This window comes from Astatotilapia calliptera, chromosome 23 (assembly GCF_964374335.1).
Source record: "Astatotilapia calliptera chromosome 23, fAstCal68.1, whole genome shotgun sequence".
Taxonomy (NCBI): domain Eukaryota; kingdom Metazoa; phylum Chordata; class Actinopteri; order Cichliformes; family Cichlidae; genus Astatotilapia; species Astatotilapia calliptera.
This window is the reverse complement of record NC_137443.1, coordinates 1,964,446-1,983,488: the sequence shown is the minus strand read 5'-3', so window position 1 is coordinate 1,983,488 and position 19,043 is coordinate 1,964,446. Positions and strand designations below refer to the sequence as shown.

Genomic DNA, 19,043 nt, shown 5'->3' with positions numbered 1-19,043 from the left:
TATACATAGTATAATGAAATTGGAAACAGCTCTATATAAGTGCACACATGCCTATAGCACATTATAAAAACTATACAATAATATAACTATACACTACTATAAATATAAATACACAGTACAGTGCTGACACAGTGACAGACAGGCAGGGAATTGATGATATTTCAGTGCAGATTACTTTTGTACAGTTGAGTCGAGTACGGTGATGGCTTTGGGGAAGAAGCTGTCCCTGAGTCTGTTCTGGCCCGTATGGATCTGCAGCACCTGCCAGACGGCATTAGGTTGAAAAGCCGGGGTGGGTAGTGTCCTTTAAAATGTTTCTGGCCCTACTAAGACAACGGGAGTTGTAGACGGCAGACAAGGAGGGCAGGGGGCGGCCGATGATTTTTTGTGCTGTGTTTACCTCTGCAGTCTCTTCTTGTCTGCCTCGGTGCAGCTGGCGTGCCACACTGTCACTGCACAGGTCAGCAGGCTCTCGATGGTGGATCTGTAGAAGGTCATCAGCAGCGAGGTGTTTAGTTGCTCCTTCCTGAGCACCCATAGGAAGTGTAGCCGCTGCTGGGCTTTCTTGACTAGGGCCGTGGTGTTAGCTGCCCAGGAGAGGTCTGCAGAGATGTGGGCCAAGGAATTTGAAGGACTCCACTCGCTCTACACATTCTCTGTTGATGTGCAGGGGGGCACAGCCTGAAGTCCCGGATGAGTTCCTTGGTCTTGGTGATGTTAAGTACCAGGTTGTTTGATGCACACCATTCACCCAGTCTCAGGACCTCATCTCTGTAAGAATCAGAATCAGAATACTTTATTGATCTGTAGGGGAAATTATTTATAAGCTGCCTCATTTCCCTCTGTGATCAGCCCCATCACTGTTGTGTCATCAGCAAATTTGACAATGATGTTCTCTGGGTGGGCGGGACTGCAGTCATATGTGTAGAGGGAGTAGAGTAGTGGGCTTAGTACACAGCCCCGGGCAGAGCCGGTGCTGAGAGTGCAAGGGGACGAAAGGCGAGGACCCAGTTTCACCCGCTGGGGTCTGTTGACCAGGAAGTCCTTTATCCAAGAGCAGGTGGATGGCAGGAGCCCCAGGTTGGCTAACTTGGTGATCAAAATGTCTGGTATGTCACTAATTAGTGAGTGTTAGTTATGGTTATTGAAAACCATCCATATAGCAGCTGCAGTTTAATATTCATATGTGATGGACAGACATGATAGTAGTTTGGCCTCATCAGTGGATTACTCCAGCTGTTAGTGTTTGTCCATGTTGCCGATCCTCGAGTTTCATATTTAACACTGAAAAGAATAAATCGCATTATAAGAAGGCTCAGAAATAATCAGTTCTTTCGCACGCAGACTGGAAGGAAACATAAATCCCTACAGATTAAGCTGCAGTTGATGTGTTTTCACTCATCTACATGTTTTTCTTTGACTTGTGTTACAGGAAGGTTTCCAGTCCACCAACATCTGAAAACATCCGTTTGTTCAGTTTACAATGTTGCCGATTGACCTTGTTACAAATCTGTTTGTTTTCAAGGTCAAAGACGACAAATGCTTATAAAAGCAACCATACAAACAGCAAATTGAGCTTAAGGTGACACCGTCATGGCGGAGCTTTGCCTGCATACCTTGTCACCGTATATCTTCTTGGAGTAACACGAGCTGATTACTTTCTTCTAAACTTTTTTGTGTGTTTTGTCTAAAACTGATGCTTTGAACTGAGACAAAGTTGCGTTATGAAACCACTGACTGAAGGGTAAAAACCTCACCTTCCTGCCCTGTTGCTGTCTTCCATAAATTAGACAATGCAGAGTTTTATAGTCACTCGTCTCCTGTACGCTCTCTGCCTCGATGTTTATTACCCCGCCGGTATTGATATTAAAATGCAGGAGGGGCTTGATGCATTTTTCTGTCATCTCTCTTTCTGACTTTAATAATACTATAAAGCTTCCTGCTGTGGGTAGAGGGAGAATGTGGGTGTGGGGGTGGAGTGGGGGTGAATAAATTATGAAAAAGAGGTTAATATATGGTATTGGTATACATTGCATCCTAACTAAGCCAGATCCCCTTTCGGGTTTTAAACATGCAGCCTTTTAAACGCAGGAGTCACGCAGGGTCAGACCCATCTCATTTCTCTGCTGCAGTCCCTCCCCCTTTCATGTGGACGCTCATCTGCCGAGATCTGCAAACATCTCAGTGAGTGTTCATGCAGCCTGTACCAAGGTTTTCAGTTTATGCAGTAACTTCTACTTCTGTCAGTTCACTCAAATTAATGGCTGATGAATGAGCACAGATTATAAGTTTTTGTTTTGCTCCCAAAGACCCCGAACCAGCACACCCAGCACACCCAGCACACCCAGCACAACCAGCCAACCAGAGTTACACCAGATGAAACTGTGGAATACACCCAGGTTGATGCGTTTGTCTTATTCGAATTCATTTGTGATTCCTTCCACATTAATAATGCAGACATGGGTTTTATATCATTTTAAGTAACTATTTTTAAATTCCTCCAATATAATCACTTTCACTGCTTCATGCTTGTTTAATCTCATAATTTAACTTTCAGGACTTAAAATTGTGAGTTCACGTCTCCGCATCATTTCATTACAACACAACCCCGACCTTCACTTCTGCTGATCTGGGCTCAGTTTCCCAAAAACATTGTTAAGCCTGGATCATCTTGTTCCCATTGTACTTCTTTACAATGAAACTACCTTATAGATGATTTTGGGAAACGGGGCTCTGCTCCTGTTTTACCCCCACCCCTTCCCCTCCAGAGTTAGCATATAGCTTACAGGAAGTGCTTGGATAATGAAGTTGGAGAAGAGCCAACACTTGTCAGTCACACCGCTTTCACTCACTCAGCCAACACTGCTCCTTTCACCGAGCATCAAAGACGCAACACAGGCTTTCTGTGGAAATCTTTAGGTTGTGGATGCGGGCCTTCACACATTTTTACTGAGTAGTTTGTTATGATCAGTCATCTGCAGTAAAATAATCTGATTTTAATCGTTATCTTAAATAGAAATATCAAAATACAACACTGGAGTAAATGCATTTTATTTGGTTTTGGGTTTTATTTGCTGAAATTAAAAAAACAATATGGTTTCATTCAATAATGTTGGTCAAAATCAGTCTTGTATTTTAAATGCTATGCATTAGCTGCGTGTGCCCCATGAACGGTGAAAATGCGAACTAATTCAGAATGCCTATTTTAAATCTGAGAATGCAGAGAAAACAACAGGAGCTGCAGAGGAACTGTAATCTTATAGGAGCTGTTAATGTGTTTTTGCAGCTCTGGGCTTCTGCTAATCACACATTAACATCATTTTTGCATCAGGAGGTTTCACCTGAATCCAGATTATTTTTTGCGCTCTGGTTTGCAAGAGCAGCTTAAGCTTCAGGTCTCAGCTTTCATTCATCCTTATATCCATTTGCTTTCCACGCTTATCTAATGAAGTTCGTGAGGGTCGGGAGTCTATTCCAGCACGACGGGCAGCATTCAGACAGGGCAGCACCTTGGGCAGGTGCCAGTGCATCACAGGACTTATAATTGAAACTGGATAATTTAAAGGGCTTTCAGTTAAAGGGGGATCCTGCTGAATTCTCCTGTTTGTGTGTCTTTATCTTGTCATAAATAAATAATATTAATAGTGTTTCAATTAAATCTTATCAGTGTGTCGTGAAAATAAAGCAAAATCCAAATGAAATCCTTCTTCGGGCAGGCTTGGCTTAAACTGTTGTAGTTATTCGAGTCAAATGAGCCTATTACCGCCTCGTCTTAGCAGGACAGGGTCAGGTTCAATCAGGGAATTGGAAAATATCATTTCTGACGGGAATAGATTTCGTTTGTTCAACCAATCTCTTCTACTAATTACCCAAATGGACAGGAGCTGTCAGGAGACAATAACTATTCCCTAATAGAATTTGCCCCCCAAGTGCAATTTAATTTTCTCCTCCGAGCTCTCTCCTAAGGTTTCCCCCTCGCTTTCTGCCTCTCTCCCTCTCTCTGTTCCTTTCCTGCTTTCGGACCAAATGCGTGGGGACACGGTGCCACTGCTACCTGATGTTGTTTTGCGGGTGGACGGCGGAGAAAGTGTGGACTGACTACTGCAGTTTCCCTGCGAGCTCTGGCTCACCCCGCTGAAACGAGCCTCGGCGGTATGGAGGAGGAGAAGAAGAAGGCGAGGAGGAGGAGGGAGAGCAGAGAGGAGACAGACTGCCAGGTAGGTCTGCGCGATGCGCTGGGCTGTAATTCGTCTTGGAAGTCGAGAATACATTTACGCACTTCTAAAGTGTAAGTGTTGCACGAAGGGAAGCCATTTGTTCTGCTCGCAGTCTCTGCATGAATTTGATCGTACCCAGGCTGAATCTGTGCTCTGAACCGTGTTATCACCATTGCATGGCAAATGTGCTCAGCTGACATCCACGTTGGTTTGTGTGACTAACATTCAAATAATAGATTTAAACGCACAAAAATAATAAACACTCAGATGAAGCTTTTTCTGTTGTGGCTCGTTATGAACCAGGCCTGCTGCAGGTTTTCATCCCACAAATGAATCGCGCTCCATGAAAGCCTGATCACATAAGATATCCTGACTCTCTGCTCTCACTAAGATGGATCTGTGAATCGCAGATTTGCGCTTTGGTGACAATGAACTCATCCACTGAAATATTAGATCTAATTAGAGGTGCTTGGGTCAACGGCGGTGGCAAAGGAGTCGCCCTCTGTTTGAGTTATTGTCCGAGAGCTGCCTCCTCTCAAGATTACATTCATTTAGATAAATAACCTCCTTCCAAATATGTATCATAAAAATAGAAAAATCAAAAACATCTTTACTGATTTGTGTTAAAAATGTTTACGAATTAAACTTCATTTGACTGCCCGGGCGAATTTAACAGAGCGGAAGCCGTTTGAGTCCCCTTGGATAATAACATTAAATATATCTTCTCTGTAATGTCACACTTCAATTACTATTATTTTTAACTGTTGTGTGCAGCATACATATATTTGTAAAATGCAAAACGATTACCCCCCAAATGCGGATTGTTTTGCACATCATTCAGTGCACTAATAGCCACGTTGCTTTGCCATCTCATTTAAAGATGAAAAACGCACCTCATCATTTACTGTCCCACTAAACCAGATGTGCGCGCTCGTATCTTCTCTCTCGCTGCATTTGCATCCGTCAATTATTCTAATTGTGTTGCCCTTTGCTGACAGTTTAAGAGCATTTTATCTGCATTGTTTTCTAGGACAGCTAAAGGGCCTCGATTCCAACAATCAGAGTAATTGAATAGTCGAATAAATTGAATGATCTTGAGGGGAAAAGTGTATAATGAAAATAAAGTGAGACCATATGATCCCCTCGCCACACATGCGCGTTACTGATGGATGGATGGACGGATAAAATTCCTGTAATATCCCAGCCTGCCTTTTAATCATCCTGATGTCCGTTTTCATTTTACTAAATTATATCTGGAAACGCCACGCATACAGGCGAAGGGGATTGTGGGTCAAAACACCATAGGGTGGCTATAAAATAAATAAATAAAAATAAATAATAAACAGAGATAGAATCAGTTTATGGGCAAAAAGGGGGAAATATGCATAATATGACGCCAACTTAAATTTACTTTGCCAGAGCTTGTTCTCCCCTTTTTCTGATATTTGTAAAGCCAAATAAAATAGTCCGCTAGTTTTGATCTATTACTAGTGCAAAATATTGAGTCACATCACAGAAGATCTCAAATATGTGTTGGATATTAAAGGGTATAAATGCGTCGAATTGATACACCGCTTGAACTACTAAAACCTCACCTAAAATAGCCAAGCGGTAAATAAACTAAAAAGAAATGCTTTCACTTATTGTTTGTTTTTTTAAATAAAGAAAAATTACTGGTTTTGTTTTAGTTGAACATGTGGTGTGTGTGAGTGTGTGTGTGTGAGAGAGAGAGCTGCAAACAATCACCTGGGACCCTCAGACGGACTTGGAGTTGATGGAAACAACCTGCACTGGTTTGGAGGCGGACCGCGGCGGCAAAGCGCCACTGTGTGCTTTTCTTTCCATGCTTGAAGTAAATTGGAAGCGAAGATTGAGTTCATCTAGCCTGAACTAGCGGCCCTCCGGAGGGAATATCTTATCCGGGAGAGCCGTCTCAGACGATGGGGTTTGAAATGAGCAGTGTCAGGAGGACTGCGCCCAGACTCCTAATCCTACCTGTCACTGAGAGAGCAGCTGCACGGGAGCTGCCACTGCCGGGAAAAGGGCTACAGGTGACGGTGCTGTGAATGTGACTCAGACGTGTCCAATAATATTCCTTCTGTGGTGTGGCTTCATTTATTATTTTTTCCCTTTTTTTTGCACCCTTAGCTGTAGTAAGACCTCAGATTACAGGGATACTTTTCAGGTGTGATGGTGCCTACATGCGTGTTTTATAGGGCCAATCAATCCCATCACCAAATAATAAAAATGAAGAAAAATGCGTTTACTTGCATTGAATTGACTGATGCCGCCATCCCACCTGCTGATATTCTATAAAAGTACATTTTTGCATCGCATTTGGTCACAGACGTGGGTGCTGAAGAAACAACACTGTAGTCTGGACGATCCGCAGGGAAATCTGCGTGGACAGCAGACACGCTTTCTTTTTTGTTGCTTCGTGGATCATTTCTAAAGTAAAATGACATGTAGCTGAACTCTAATTTTCCTGGCAACACGGGTCCCTTCTCCTCCTCTCCTAAAGGAGCCCTGCTTGCCCGGGGACCCTCTGGAAGCCACTGCAGTGAGCTATTTATGGTCTCCAAGGGAGCGAGGCCCCGCCTCTCCAGAGACTTTCTCATATACCATGTAAGACTCCCCTGCTCCTCTCCTTTCTCCTTCTTCCTTGTACACCTATTGAGGATGCTTTCCGCCTTCGGGGGGCCTCCTCTTCCTGCTCTCCTATTGGCTCCTGGTCAGCCTCTGCCGTGGTGACGTCAGGCCCCGCCGCCCCTGCAGCGCTGAATGGACCAAGCAGCCTGTCTGATCCACTCCAAAACAGCTCAACACGGCACGGCACAGCACGGACACCATCCCGGGAATAGGAAAATAACAGGAATAGAGGCTTGACGGGACAGCGACAGAGATCAGCCTCCAAATCGCACGAAGGCCCAACAACATCAGCATCATTGTTTGTTTTCTTCACGAGACAGGACGGGGGAGTGCGCCCACCGTTTTGCGGGTGTATGTGCGTGCGCTTGTCTCCCGGTTTGGATCACGATGATGCAAAGTGCGGCGGTCCTACCGACAGAGAGTCCTGTGAAGAGTTTACCGGAGATTCTCGGAGTGCCACTGCAGCGTAAGACATTTTTTCTCCTGTTCTTCCTCTTCTTCTGTCCACGATCAGTCTGGAAACTGGTTGGCGAGCGCAACCGGTGCTGCGGGGATTTGACTGTAGGGAGAGGGGCTTAGTTCCAGCAACCCGAGCGAGATTGGGGAGTCTTAGTTTGTCACGTACACCACTAATGTGCCATGCTTAGTCTTTATTTCACGGTGCAAAAGCGCCTCGTAGACGATTCTGCTTCACGGCCTCACAGCCACCCGCATGTCCAATTAATCTTCGCAGCCTCAGATAGCGAAGACGTATTCTGCGTTAGGCTGCGAGTAGAAGCGCAAACTGTGATATTTTTCACTCATCCTGGGTGAAAAATAATTTCTGGTGAAAGGCAACATTTATGATTCCCTAGTTTGGCCTCTAACTTCCCGCGTCAGGTTGCTGGGCTCACACGGAGCCTCCCAGCTGTTAATTTGTAAAAGAGTCTGCATGGTCAAGAGATCAGGCGCAGTTGTCATCACCCTTCAGACAAACACACTGACTTTGACTGACACTCATCACTGGGTCGAATTAAATAGCTTGAAACACTTTTATTTATTACAATTTAAGCACTAATAAAAGTGAAATTATTATTATTATTATTATTATTGAGGATAAGGGCAGATATTTAGTAGTTAATTGTCGATGTATCACTGTATTTTCTACCTTCCAGCATCAAAGGCGAGAAATGCCTTACATCTGTTCTCCTGTTAATCTGTGCCAAACCTTTTCTTTCTTTCTTTTTTACAATCTGTTCGCGCAATCAAGGTCTAAGTGCAACTGGATACATTTCTGTTCTGACCTAATTATTTAATATGCCAGTTAGTAACAATGTACAGATGGACCGGGTCTAATAGGGTAACGTCAAAAATAATCCACAACAGAACGGGATAACGTCGAGCGAAATTACTGGACTGCTCTGTTTTCAAAATACTCATGATGCACATTTAAAGACGCACATTCAAGGTTTGAAATCTGTTAACAAATGGCTAAAACTATATAACAAAACTGAGGAGAATCTTTCAGGTTTTTCCACATTGCTCCCATCCAACTAAAAAACCGTAAACAACGGTGAAATATGACAAGAGTCATCTAAGACTTCCAGCCTGTTCAGTGAAGTATTTAAACCTCACCAACTGGGGGGAAGCCTCTATATGGTGGGCTTATGCTCTTTAATTTTATAAATCGAGACAGATTAAAAGATTGGATAAAGATCCTGCCACTCAGCCCCCTGCAGAGCCAGCAGGCATCCTGGATTTAAACCTGGATTATTTCAGGAATAAAAGCAAAGCAGAATATATCTGAGCATTTTATATCACACACACAGTCCTCTGCTGACTCAGGGCAATTACACCCACACCTTAACCTGCAGGCTATTAGTCGTTGATATAGAGTGTTTACTTCACGTTTAATTAACACAAATCGCTTGACAACCAACGGCTGCCAGAGTGCACTTCTTCTTCTTCTTCCTCCTCCTTTCGTTTCTTCTTCTAAACAACACCCCTGCTTAAAAGAGTCTGAAAGTGTGTTTCACCCGCTGTGTGAAATGAGCAAAGCGATGAGACTGCACGTGGTGAAGAGTGGTGGCAACAGATAATAAGATACGAAGAAGACCTCCTGAATACACGAGGTTTACTCTCTCTCCCTCTCTGACACACACACACACACACACACACACACACACACACACACACACACACACACACACACACACACACACACTGAAGCTGGATGGCGAACGCCCTGTCGTTGCCAAGAATCGTGCTGCTTTCCTTTCAGCACCACTTCTCTCTCCAAAGCCATCCCGCTCGGCTTCACCCACCCACCACTTATCTCTGGATATTTAAAATGCTTTCCCATTTTAAAGTCCGAGACACAGGCCACCCTTTCATAATAATTTCACTGCCTTCTTCTACCCTTTCTATGAGAATTACCTCGCCGAGGAGACACAAAGCCAGTCCAAGCTGTGTCTGTGCCGGAATGTTCCTCTGTGTGTAACAGTGTGCGCACTGGGTTATTTAAGCTTCTGTAATAAGGACCGAATATTTCGATGAGGTTATCTGTTCTTACTCTTCGCAAAATAAACGAATGAATACTGAAAATAAAATGATTTTTTTTTAAAAAGCTCATTTTCACTGAGTTACAGTTATTTCTCCTCCTTGAAATTAAAATTAAAATCACAGAAATGCCAAAGGTACTAAGAGTAGTACATAAAAACCCTCTAAAATGTGCGTGTCCGCGCCTCCACGGTGCAGAGTCAGTGAGCTTGGTTTTGCACGCAGTATTGTGTGTGGGGATTACGCATGAGGCACCCGGCGCTTTACACGGTTATTGTAAGATGATTTCACGGCCGATATGTTTTCTCTCCACAGCAAAGGTTGTGATATGTGGGTGTCTTAGCTTCATGGTCACCGGCCCCGGTCACTTGTTTTTTCTCAGTATTTTTTTTTTTTTTTTTTACAGTTTTTTCTCGTCGTGTAGCATCATGCAGATGTGTGACAAAGACAGGCCGAGAATAAAAACAGTCTAAAGGTCTTTAAAGACAAATGCTGACGTGATGTTAGTTTATGGAGCATTGCAGGTGGACTTTTACAATCTTTAATTTAATAGAAGGAGTAGGAGTTACTGTAATAATAAAAATGCTACAAATACAAATATTAAAATATAAAAAATATGCTGTTTGATCTCTATAAATGTGCTACTTCGACAGAAAATCGGTTTTTGTTTTGAAAGAAATTATGTTTTGATTTTATTTCGCTTTTTAAGACGTCTTGAAATGTGCAGCTTACCTGTAGTTTATCATCGATGCCAAATTTAATTGCTAATATCTGCCTCCGAATGGGCACGTGTGGTGTGCCAAGACACCTTTTTTCCCTTTCTTTTTTTTACATTCACAAAAATTAAATTTAATCTCCCCTTGACCCTGATTTACATCCAGAAACCGCCTCACCTTCTAACACTGGTTGCCACCATGCTTCCCATAAAATCATTAGGAGATTAATTAGGGTCAAACTAGATCTGGCTAACGAAATTAAGAGAAACAAAAATCAATATTTCGTCAGAAAATTATTTTCGCCCTACAAGCGAACAGCTCCGAGTTCAGCACCTTGGACAGAGACGGACAATACAAATACGCGAAATTTATATATTTTTTGTCCTGTTTAGCTGTGATAGCAACAGCAAAATAAGTCGTAATAAAATAAAATAAATATATAAACAGAAGCAAAATAAATAACATTTAAAAAAAGTGACGGGCCTTTAGAAAATAAACATCCATGCACATAATCTCCAAATTTCATTGTTATTATATCTATACGGAAATATGAGTGAAACCCGAGTTTATTGTCTAAAACTAAACTACAGGCTTGCAGATTTAGGGGAAACCCCGAAAACCTGCTTTAATGTGCGAAACAATTCTCCGTCACCATGAATGTCATTTCATTTTTTGTTGTTGTTTTTGGAAAGGTAAAACGAAATGAATTTCGTTCGCGTAAAGCGCTTATTTCTCTTTGCCTCTTTGCTTCTCTGTTAACTACGCGGGACTGCGCTTGTTTCCGTCACAGAGATCCCTCAGTGTGCAGGCTGTAGTCAGCACATCCTGGACAAGTTCATCCTGAAGGTGCTGGACAGACACTGGCACTCCAAGTGCCTCAAGTGCGCCGACTGCCAGACACCGCTGGCGGACAAATGTTTCTCCCGGGCAGGAAGCGTCTACTGCAAGGAGGATTTCTTCAAGTAAGTGCGCTTCTTCCTTTGCTTTCTCCCCTTACCATCCGCGTGGATTGTTTCCTGCAGCGTGAGCACTGGCCCAGCCTTTCTCCAGGGCAGCACTAACAAATATTACAATTTTCCTTGACAAAAATCCGACTGTGACCTGTAATAGTTCCGGTGCATTTAGTATTGCAACCGACTGGTTTCCGTTTGCTAACACGGTTAAAATGCTAGCAATATAACATCGTGCCATACATGTGTATTAGGCTAACCTTTGTCTTTTTACCTTTAATTATTTAATAATACATATTCACCACTTTCCCCTAATTTATGAAGAACAACAGAAACACAGCTTGCAGGTGTGTTTGCTTGGGTTGATGGTTTTCCTCTTTGTTGTGACTGAACATGTGTGATGCTGGTTGCCCTCATAATGTGCACAGTTTGCCTGATTCCCAGTGTAGTGGCAGCTCTGTCACTCTGTAGGAAAGATTAAAAATCCCTTTATTTCACAGTCTAGTTGCCATTTATTCTTTCAACAATTGGATGTTTGAGGCATTGCAGGAGAAAATTGAGTTTGACTTTTATCCATAACACGATCGGCATATTGGGGCTTTTTACTAAATCATGTTTGAAAGGTTTTAATGCTCAAAGCTAGAAAGAGACCTAAAGAGCTCCGGAGTCTCACTGGGAGCTAACTGTGTTAGGTGACCCAGGGGGCAGTGCTGGTGGGGGCTGTAGCATGTTCAAACACACACAGACACACATACTAAATAATACATACACATAGCTTTGCTGGTGTTTGCTTCCCAGAGGTGATTTGGAGGCCTCACCTTGCTCTTTTTATTTTTGTGTGTCTGTGCTGTGATTTAAAGCCTCTCCCGAGTCAGTGTTTTATTGGTTCTCCTCGGGGTGTCTTTACTGTGAGGACCCCTCCTCCTCCTTCTCCTCCTCTTCTTGTTCTCTTTTTACTCTAGTTCATCTGCAATCACATAAACATGCAAACATGCAGATGCACACTCAAACCCACACAGTGCACTGATCCAGTCCATCTATCAGTCTGCTGGCAGATCTACCGTTAACAGAAACACATTCCAGGGATGGTTTTTCCCTCCTCAGCAGCTGGAGTTCCTATTAATACAGACACTGTGCCATCATTCTTGGCTGCAGATGAAGAAATAGTCATGTAGTGTGTGAAATTTTAATCTCAGCTGCTCGCACTCTTTCCATCAGTCCACCCTGCCGGCGTTTTACAAATTTTTTCATGGCGTCTCTCTCTCTCTCCTTCATGTTTTCCTGCAGACGTTTTGGTACAAAATGTGCATCGTGTCAGCAGGGCATCCCGCCGACACAGGTTGTGCGGAAGGCGCAGGACTTTGTTTATCACCTGCACTGCTTCGCCTGCATCATGTGCAGCAGACAGCTGGCCACCGGGGACGAGTTTTACCTCATGGAAGACGGGAGGCTGGTGTGCAAGGTGGATTACGAGGCCGCCAAACAAAATGGTAGGTGTGCAGGAGCATTCCATGTTAGGCTACAACGAGCGTTTACTGAAAATATGAAAAAAGAGATGTTTCAATAACTCTTAGCAGTTTTTATCCACCTGGTTTAGTGCTGATGACTTCACTTAACTACACCAGAATCACAACACTATGAATCATGGATAAAGTTGTATTCACGGTGCAAAGCGGTAATACGACTCCTGCCGGTGGATCCGTGTTGTTTGTTTGTGGGTGTGTGCTGCTTCTCTCCCTCCCTCTCTCCTCAGATGTCCATGCATCTCTGATTGATTATGCAAAGTGAAGCAATGCTCTTATATGGTGCTGTTCCAATCACTCCATTCCTCCGGCAGTGAATAGATTTATGTCCTCTGCTGTGGGAGTGGGACAGATGCACAAGGACAATAATACACTTCTATACATGACCATTCACTTCACTGAGCACAGACATGCTCAATGTGAAGGCCTGAGGGCAGTGCCTGCTGAGGCAACATGACAAATCTAGGAAGAAGTCACTCACGCTCGTGTGTGTGGTGTTTTCAGATGATTCAGAGGCAGGGACCAAGAGACCAAGGACCACCATCACCGCCAAACAGCTGGAGACCCTCAAAAGTGCCTACAAAAACTCGCCGAAGCCTGCACGCCACGTCAGAGAGCAGCTGTCATCGGAGACGGGGTTAGACATGAGAGTGGTGCAGGTAGAGTATTTTGGCTATATCCTGCAGGTCCCTGAGAAAGCTGACTCACTGGGATCGAGTTTTTGTAATGAAGCAAGTTACTTTGGAATCGCTGAATCCCGGCCTCTCAAGTGCTGATACAAATGTTAAAAAGCAAATACATATTTGGAAACAACATAATTCACATGCATTTTACTTGAATTTTTAATTTAAATGAGCATATTTAGTATTTTAGAGTGTTTCAGAGCTAAAAAGATCAGACCTTATTGAGAATCCACGTGCAAAGCTTACATTTTTTTCACATATTCACTTTAGTGTCATGCGTTTGTTTTCCTACCTAAAATTTCTGGTATCGACTGTTGTGAGATAATTAAAATTTGATGAGTTTATTTGTGAATTTAAAAGCTCAGGTTGCAAATAAACACATTTATAAAGAGTGACGCTATATTGCGTCAAACAAAGGCCGAGGCTGAAGTCAGACTAAGAAGGTATCGTTCCTGTTGTCATTTATTTTTAGTTGGAGATAATGTTTCAGAGAGTGTTTCATAATTTCATTTGCACTTAACGATAAATAAAATGTTCCACAGGTTTGGTTTCAGAACCGGCGAGCGAAGGAAAAGCGTCTGAAGAAAGACGCAGGGCGGCATCGCTGGACTCAGTTTTATAAAAGTGTCAAACGCAGCCGAGGAGGAACTAAAGTGGAGAAGGAGAGCTCAGCTGACGACGCAGGACTCAGCGACAGCGAGCTGAGCTTCAGAGGTATGCAGCTTTTAGTGCTTAAAAGTGAGATCCCTGAAGGGAATTGTCCGTCATGCTGCCGTGCTAATGGGATCGAGGGAGCCTAGAAGCTGCTAAATGACACGAGTGCCGCGGCAATTGGAAGTGTCTTTGTGGCGTTTCATTTGTTTTCTAGCATTCATCAACGCGTGGCGTCGCAGTCGGGCAAATCCAAAATGGCATTCTCATTTCACATTCCCGTCACACATCCCTGTGGCTGCTGACGCATCCTCCTGCCTCTGTTTGTCACCATGATGGAGCTTATTGGAAAAGAGAGAGGGTCCTTAGTGGGATGCAAACGGCGTTTTAGACATGCCATGTTATTTAATGTTTGCACACCCCGTTTTTGGTAGTCATAAAAGTCCTCAAGCCAAAGAAGGCTATTTTTATGAGAAATGAAAACATGGTGACAGAAACTCTATAAAGCATGTGAGGCTTTTAGTCAATTAGAGAGAAAGCGCTCTGGGGCGTTGTTGTTATTGAAGCCACCCAGGGGAGGGACGAGATGGAAACAAATATTTTGTGCTGCAGTAATTGCTCGGTTAGAGATGAAGCAGAAAGAGCATCCTTTCTCACTTTCTCGCTAAGAGAACCGAAAAGCCTTTCAAAGACTTCAGTGGCTCGTCCATTTACTGTACCTCCATGAAATCTGCCACAATAAATCTGACTCGTAAAAGCACTTAACTGTATTGAAATATAACAACTGTATAATGCTCGCACAGGTGACGGCGCTGTTGATGTCTCAAAGTTTTTACACTCCTCGTGCTAAGTGACGGTTTCTCCTCTGCAGACGACCAGGTCCTGTCAGATCTCGGCCACGCCAACGGGCTTTACGGGAGCGTCGGCGATGTGACCAACACGCTGAACGGCGGCTTCTCCGTCGACGCGGCGGGACAGCCCTACCACGACATCCGAGCGGGAAGCCCTTACGGTCTCCCCCAGTCGCCCTCCTCCATCGCCTCTCTGCCCGGCCACACTCCTCTCCTCAACAACCTGAGCTTCAACATGGACAGCCTGGTGGCACAGGGGGGGCCGGGTGGTGTGGGACAGGCTCTGAGGGCCATGGCAGGAGGCCCGACCTCAGACCTCTCCACAGGGAGCAGTACGGGATACCCTGACTTCCCCACCAGCCCCGCCTCATGGCTGGACGAGATGGACCATTCCCAGTTTTGAGTCTCAGACATGGTAAAAAAAAAGTACTGTGGGGAAACATCAAAGTGGACTCAGAAGGCTTTTTACATTTCTTTCTATCGTTCTCCACGGTCCACTGCTGGTATGTTTCGGGTGCGATGTTGGGCGAAGGAGAAGGGAGAGTCCCGCAGCAGTCGTAGTTGGTGAGGTAGCCATCGAGATATGTAGTCTGAGCGGAAGCAGCGAGAACGCCTCCACACAGAATGAGTCAACTCTGCATCATACGATCGTTTTTTACACTTTGTTTTGTTCGTTCACTCTCTGAAAGTGAGACCGGATCTCAAATATATCGGTGGAGTAATGCTCACAGGGGAGAAACGTCTCATCCCTTGAAATAAACCACACAACATTAGGGCGACACAATCCAGATCAAAGTCCCTACGAAACCCAGGAGTCAACCTGCATGCTTCTCATTCATACTGAGCAGGCCTGCCGTACAGCCACATCCAAGCCTTTACATTGGCGATGCACTTTACTCTCCTCGTCTCTCTACACGTGTGGACAGGAATGTGGGGAGAGCAGAGAAAAGGAGGAGAGACGTATGCACAAGGCAACAAACAGTGTTTCATTGGGAGAGAAATTTACAAAAAAAGAGCGGCACAAGTGTTAATTTTGAACCACGCTGATGCTTTTGTTGTTTTTAACATAGTGCTCAAACTTATTAGGAAATAGATGACTGTTGGTCTGCCCGTCCTTTCCTCTGTCCGTCCGTCTGTTCATTAGAAGTTTATGTCTCCCCTCTTTGAATGAGGGCGATCACTGTTTGCTACAAAGCAGATCTCTCTTCTATATTTATAGGTGCTTGACTTGTTGTCATCTGTGTAAAAGCTGGTCTGGAAGCAGACGTCCGTCAGTATTAAATTATCTCAGACACAGACTCGCCAGGAATAAAAAGCTTATACGTTTAAGGCAAAGTCAAGACATGTATACGGTTTGGAAATATTCAGTTCTAACTGCTAAAGACGCCCCGCATCTTATCCATTTGTATGCACATGCAGATTCTTTTGCAGACGTTGAAAAGCAAACATAAATTTGACACTTAAAATGCTAACAAGCAGGAACACAGATAAAAACTCTCTTGAGTTTCTTCGGTCTGATCCAGGCGCCTCTTGGTAATCTACTCAGTGCAGCTTTGCCTGCTATCAACCTACTTACTGACCCCAGATGTGTCGTCAGCCTGTTCTCCCACTGCCTGGCCTGCATGTCAGAGGGATTACCGATAGTCCCCCACATTCAGGGCTGATGCTTTAGCGTCAGTGCTGGCACGACTGCCGGGCCGATGCATTTCCCACAGCTGCATCTTTAAAGACCCACAACAACTGAAACAGTGGAACGATTCGGTGTTTCTGATTCTTGACCTGCTGAGCATGCAGGAACCATCATTTAGATTTGATCTCTGCTTCAAAAGAGAAACAGAGTCTTATTCATGTGGGTACTTCTTTTGTTAAAAAAAAAAAACAAGGAAAAGAGGGAAAAAAACGAGTGTTTTCAATACCAGGAAGCAAATAAAGAAATACAAGATGACACTATTCAGAGAAACTCGAGATTACAGCTCTAAAATTACAGCGTAATTATTTGGTTGATAAAATTAAAACTATATAAAGTGTAACACGGGGGTAACATTTAGATGTATTACAGTTAGTTAAATTCCAAAACAACGAAGAATAAATGTATTATAGAAAAAACAAATTTAGGAAGATCTCATATTTGATTATTTCATTTATCACTTAGAAATGACAGTTGGAAGCAACGTGGACAAAGTTTTGAAAGAAGAATAGTGTACTCGAGATCAAAACATTCGTTTTAAATTACTGAGCTACTGTAAAACATTACAATTGTTCATGTGTTCATATGTGACAGTTAAGAAAGGGATGCAGTCTATAACCCACATCAACCATGAGTAAACATCTGTTACCCCCAGGATGAGTGCACCGTAATTACAGCGTAATGTTTGAGCTTCTATCGAAGTTTCACAGTTAAATGAAATAACAAACATATTACCAGGACAGTTTCATTCAGTCTGTGTTGCCTCCAAACTTTGCATCTCAATTGCTGTAAATTTTGTACAGTTTGAAAACGTGTTGATCGTCTTGTTTCATGAGCGCTATTTATTATTGCCATGTGTCTTTGAAAAAGATGTAAAAGAGAGCACTGAATTTATTCATTTATGCCTTCTGTGTAATGGTCTGAACTGTGTACAGTCAAATCTATATGAGGAAAATAAAGCTGGATTGTGTTTGGGTTACGCTCGGCTGCTTTCTTTTCGTACTCCGGGCCTGCGGTGATGAATGCGAGACTTAAGATTTTCAGCTGGACTTTGTTTTTAATATATCAAAAGAAAAATATGTGCTGTAGGTGTTTTTATTATTTTGCCTTATTGAAACGCTCTTAGAGCGAGTTAACCCGCAAATTCATTTACCCATTGAGAGCATTTACCACACACTTAGGCCTCTATTCAATTGTGGGGATCCATTTAGTACCACCAACAGACAGTGGTCAGTCAGTTAACAGTGATTGATACTGCTTTCCGCTCTCGCTCTCCGGGTGGGTGGGTGGGGGGGGGGGTGACAAGAAAGATGCATGAAGAGAGATTAAGGAAAGAAAGCCGGAGAGAGAAATAAAACAAGTGCAGAAACAGATGCTCGCTGGCTATTTCTCTGATCCTCTCAGTGCTAAAGAGACACAACAGCAGATTGCAGCACTGCACTGTCAAATCTACCCTTAATCCCTGAGCTGCTAACTAATTGTGAAATATAGGCAAATGTGCTTTGTAGTCAGGCAAAGCGGGAACATGATCCATATGCAGGCAGCGTGCTCGCACATGTCGAGCTGGTAAATAAACAATTTGCTGAGAGGCCAGTAAAAAAATACCCTAAGATGACTGTAATACTACAAAAAATTATTTAGTTATTAAATTAAATTTTAGTTGCAGTAATTATTACCTAAAAGGCCTCCTCTGCACATTTTCATCTGTACTTAACGTGAAAACAGAAAATAACAGTGAGTCCCAGCAGGAGTCTGCAATGGAAACGTGAGGGTGTGACAGAGGCCTTCTTAGTTTAGCACATAAGCATCCTAATACATGCACAACATAAAGTAACGCTGGAGCTGCTTCATAGACACTGATTTCAAAATTGCTAAAATTCACATGTTGAACACATTTCAACCAAAACAGCAGACAGAACGATCGGCGCCGTCACCCCTGAGACGCTACCACGAAATGACACAAAACAGTCACGTGTGGGCTCCGTGTCAGTGCAGTGAACCCAGCGTCGTTAGTTGTAACTGGCACTCACACACATGCAGTTCCTGCTGCATTGATAAAAGCTCACGAGTTACAATGGATTTACTCCCTGTGACTATGGTGTTGGCTAAGCGCAGCATGTATAGAATTATAATGAAATTACAGCACAGTGTACATCCGTATGAAACTCATTTCTATGCAGCAACGTGCAGCATTTGTTTGAGAGCAGGCCAACACAACCCAAACGTAAGTGATATCGATTCCTTTGTGTTTTAGCTATTCCTGTAGCATTATAAAAACAAAAAGCAAAGAGTCAGCCTGGTTGGAGTTTGCACGTTTGCATAAAATGCTACAAATTGAGCTGATTTTTATTTAAGCATTGATTGGCTGGGTTATGGGCATTAATGGATAGGGTCTAATAGTACTGGCTTACAAAGATAAAGAGCCACACGGACAGTTAGGATAATTTACACGCCACTTACAGCACTAGTATACAAATAAATCTGTGGAAACTCCACCACTGTTGCTTTTGCGAAGATGACAAACACAAGCACAAATGCCATTATCATCGATCGCAAGGCTTTTATTACAAACTTCCTC

General features: G+C 43.3%; 1 protein-coding gene across 2 annotated transcripts; it reads left to right on the top strand.

Annotated features, from left to right (window-relative positions):
* Positions 1–6,887: 6,887 nt before the first annotated feature.
* On the top strand, positions 6,888–17,444 carry lhx4 (LIM homeobox 4). 2 transcript variants are annotated; one of them, XM_026159566.2, is made up of 6 exons: positions 6,888–7,332; positions 10,911–11,082; positions 12,358–12,560; positions 13,098–13,252; positions 13,819–13,990; positions 14,799–17,444. In XM_026159566.2, the coding sequence occupies exons 1-6, from the start codon at positions 7,254–7,256 to the stop codon at positions 15,179–15,181; spliced, it is 1,164 nt and encodes a 387-aa protein (XP_026015351.1). In that variant the 5' UTR covers positions 6,888–7,253; the 3' UTR covers positions 15,182–17,444. The 2 variants fall into 2 exon arrangements, with proteins under 2 accessions (XP_026015351.1, XP_026015352.1); XM_026159567.2 differs by lacking the exons at positions 6,888–7,332; positions 10,911–11,082 and adding an exon at positions 11,172–11,417.
* The last annotated feature ends 1,599 nt before the right edge of the window (positions 17,445–19,043 follow it).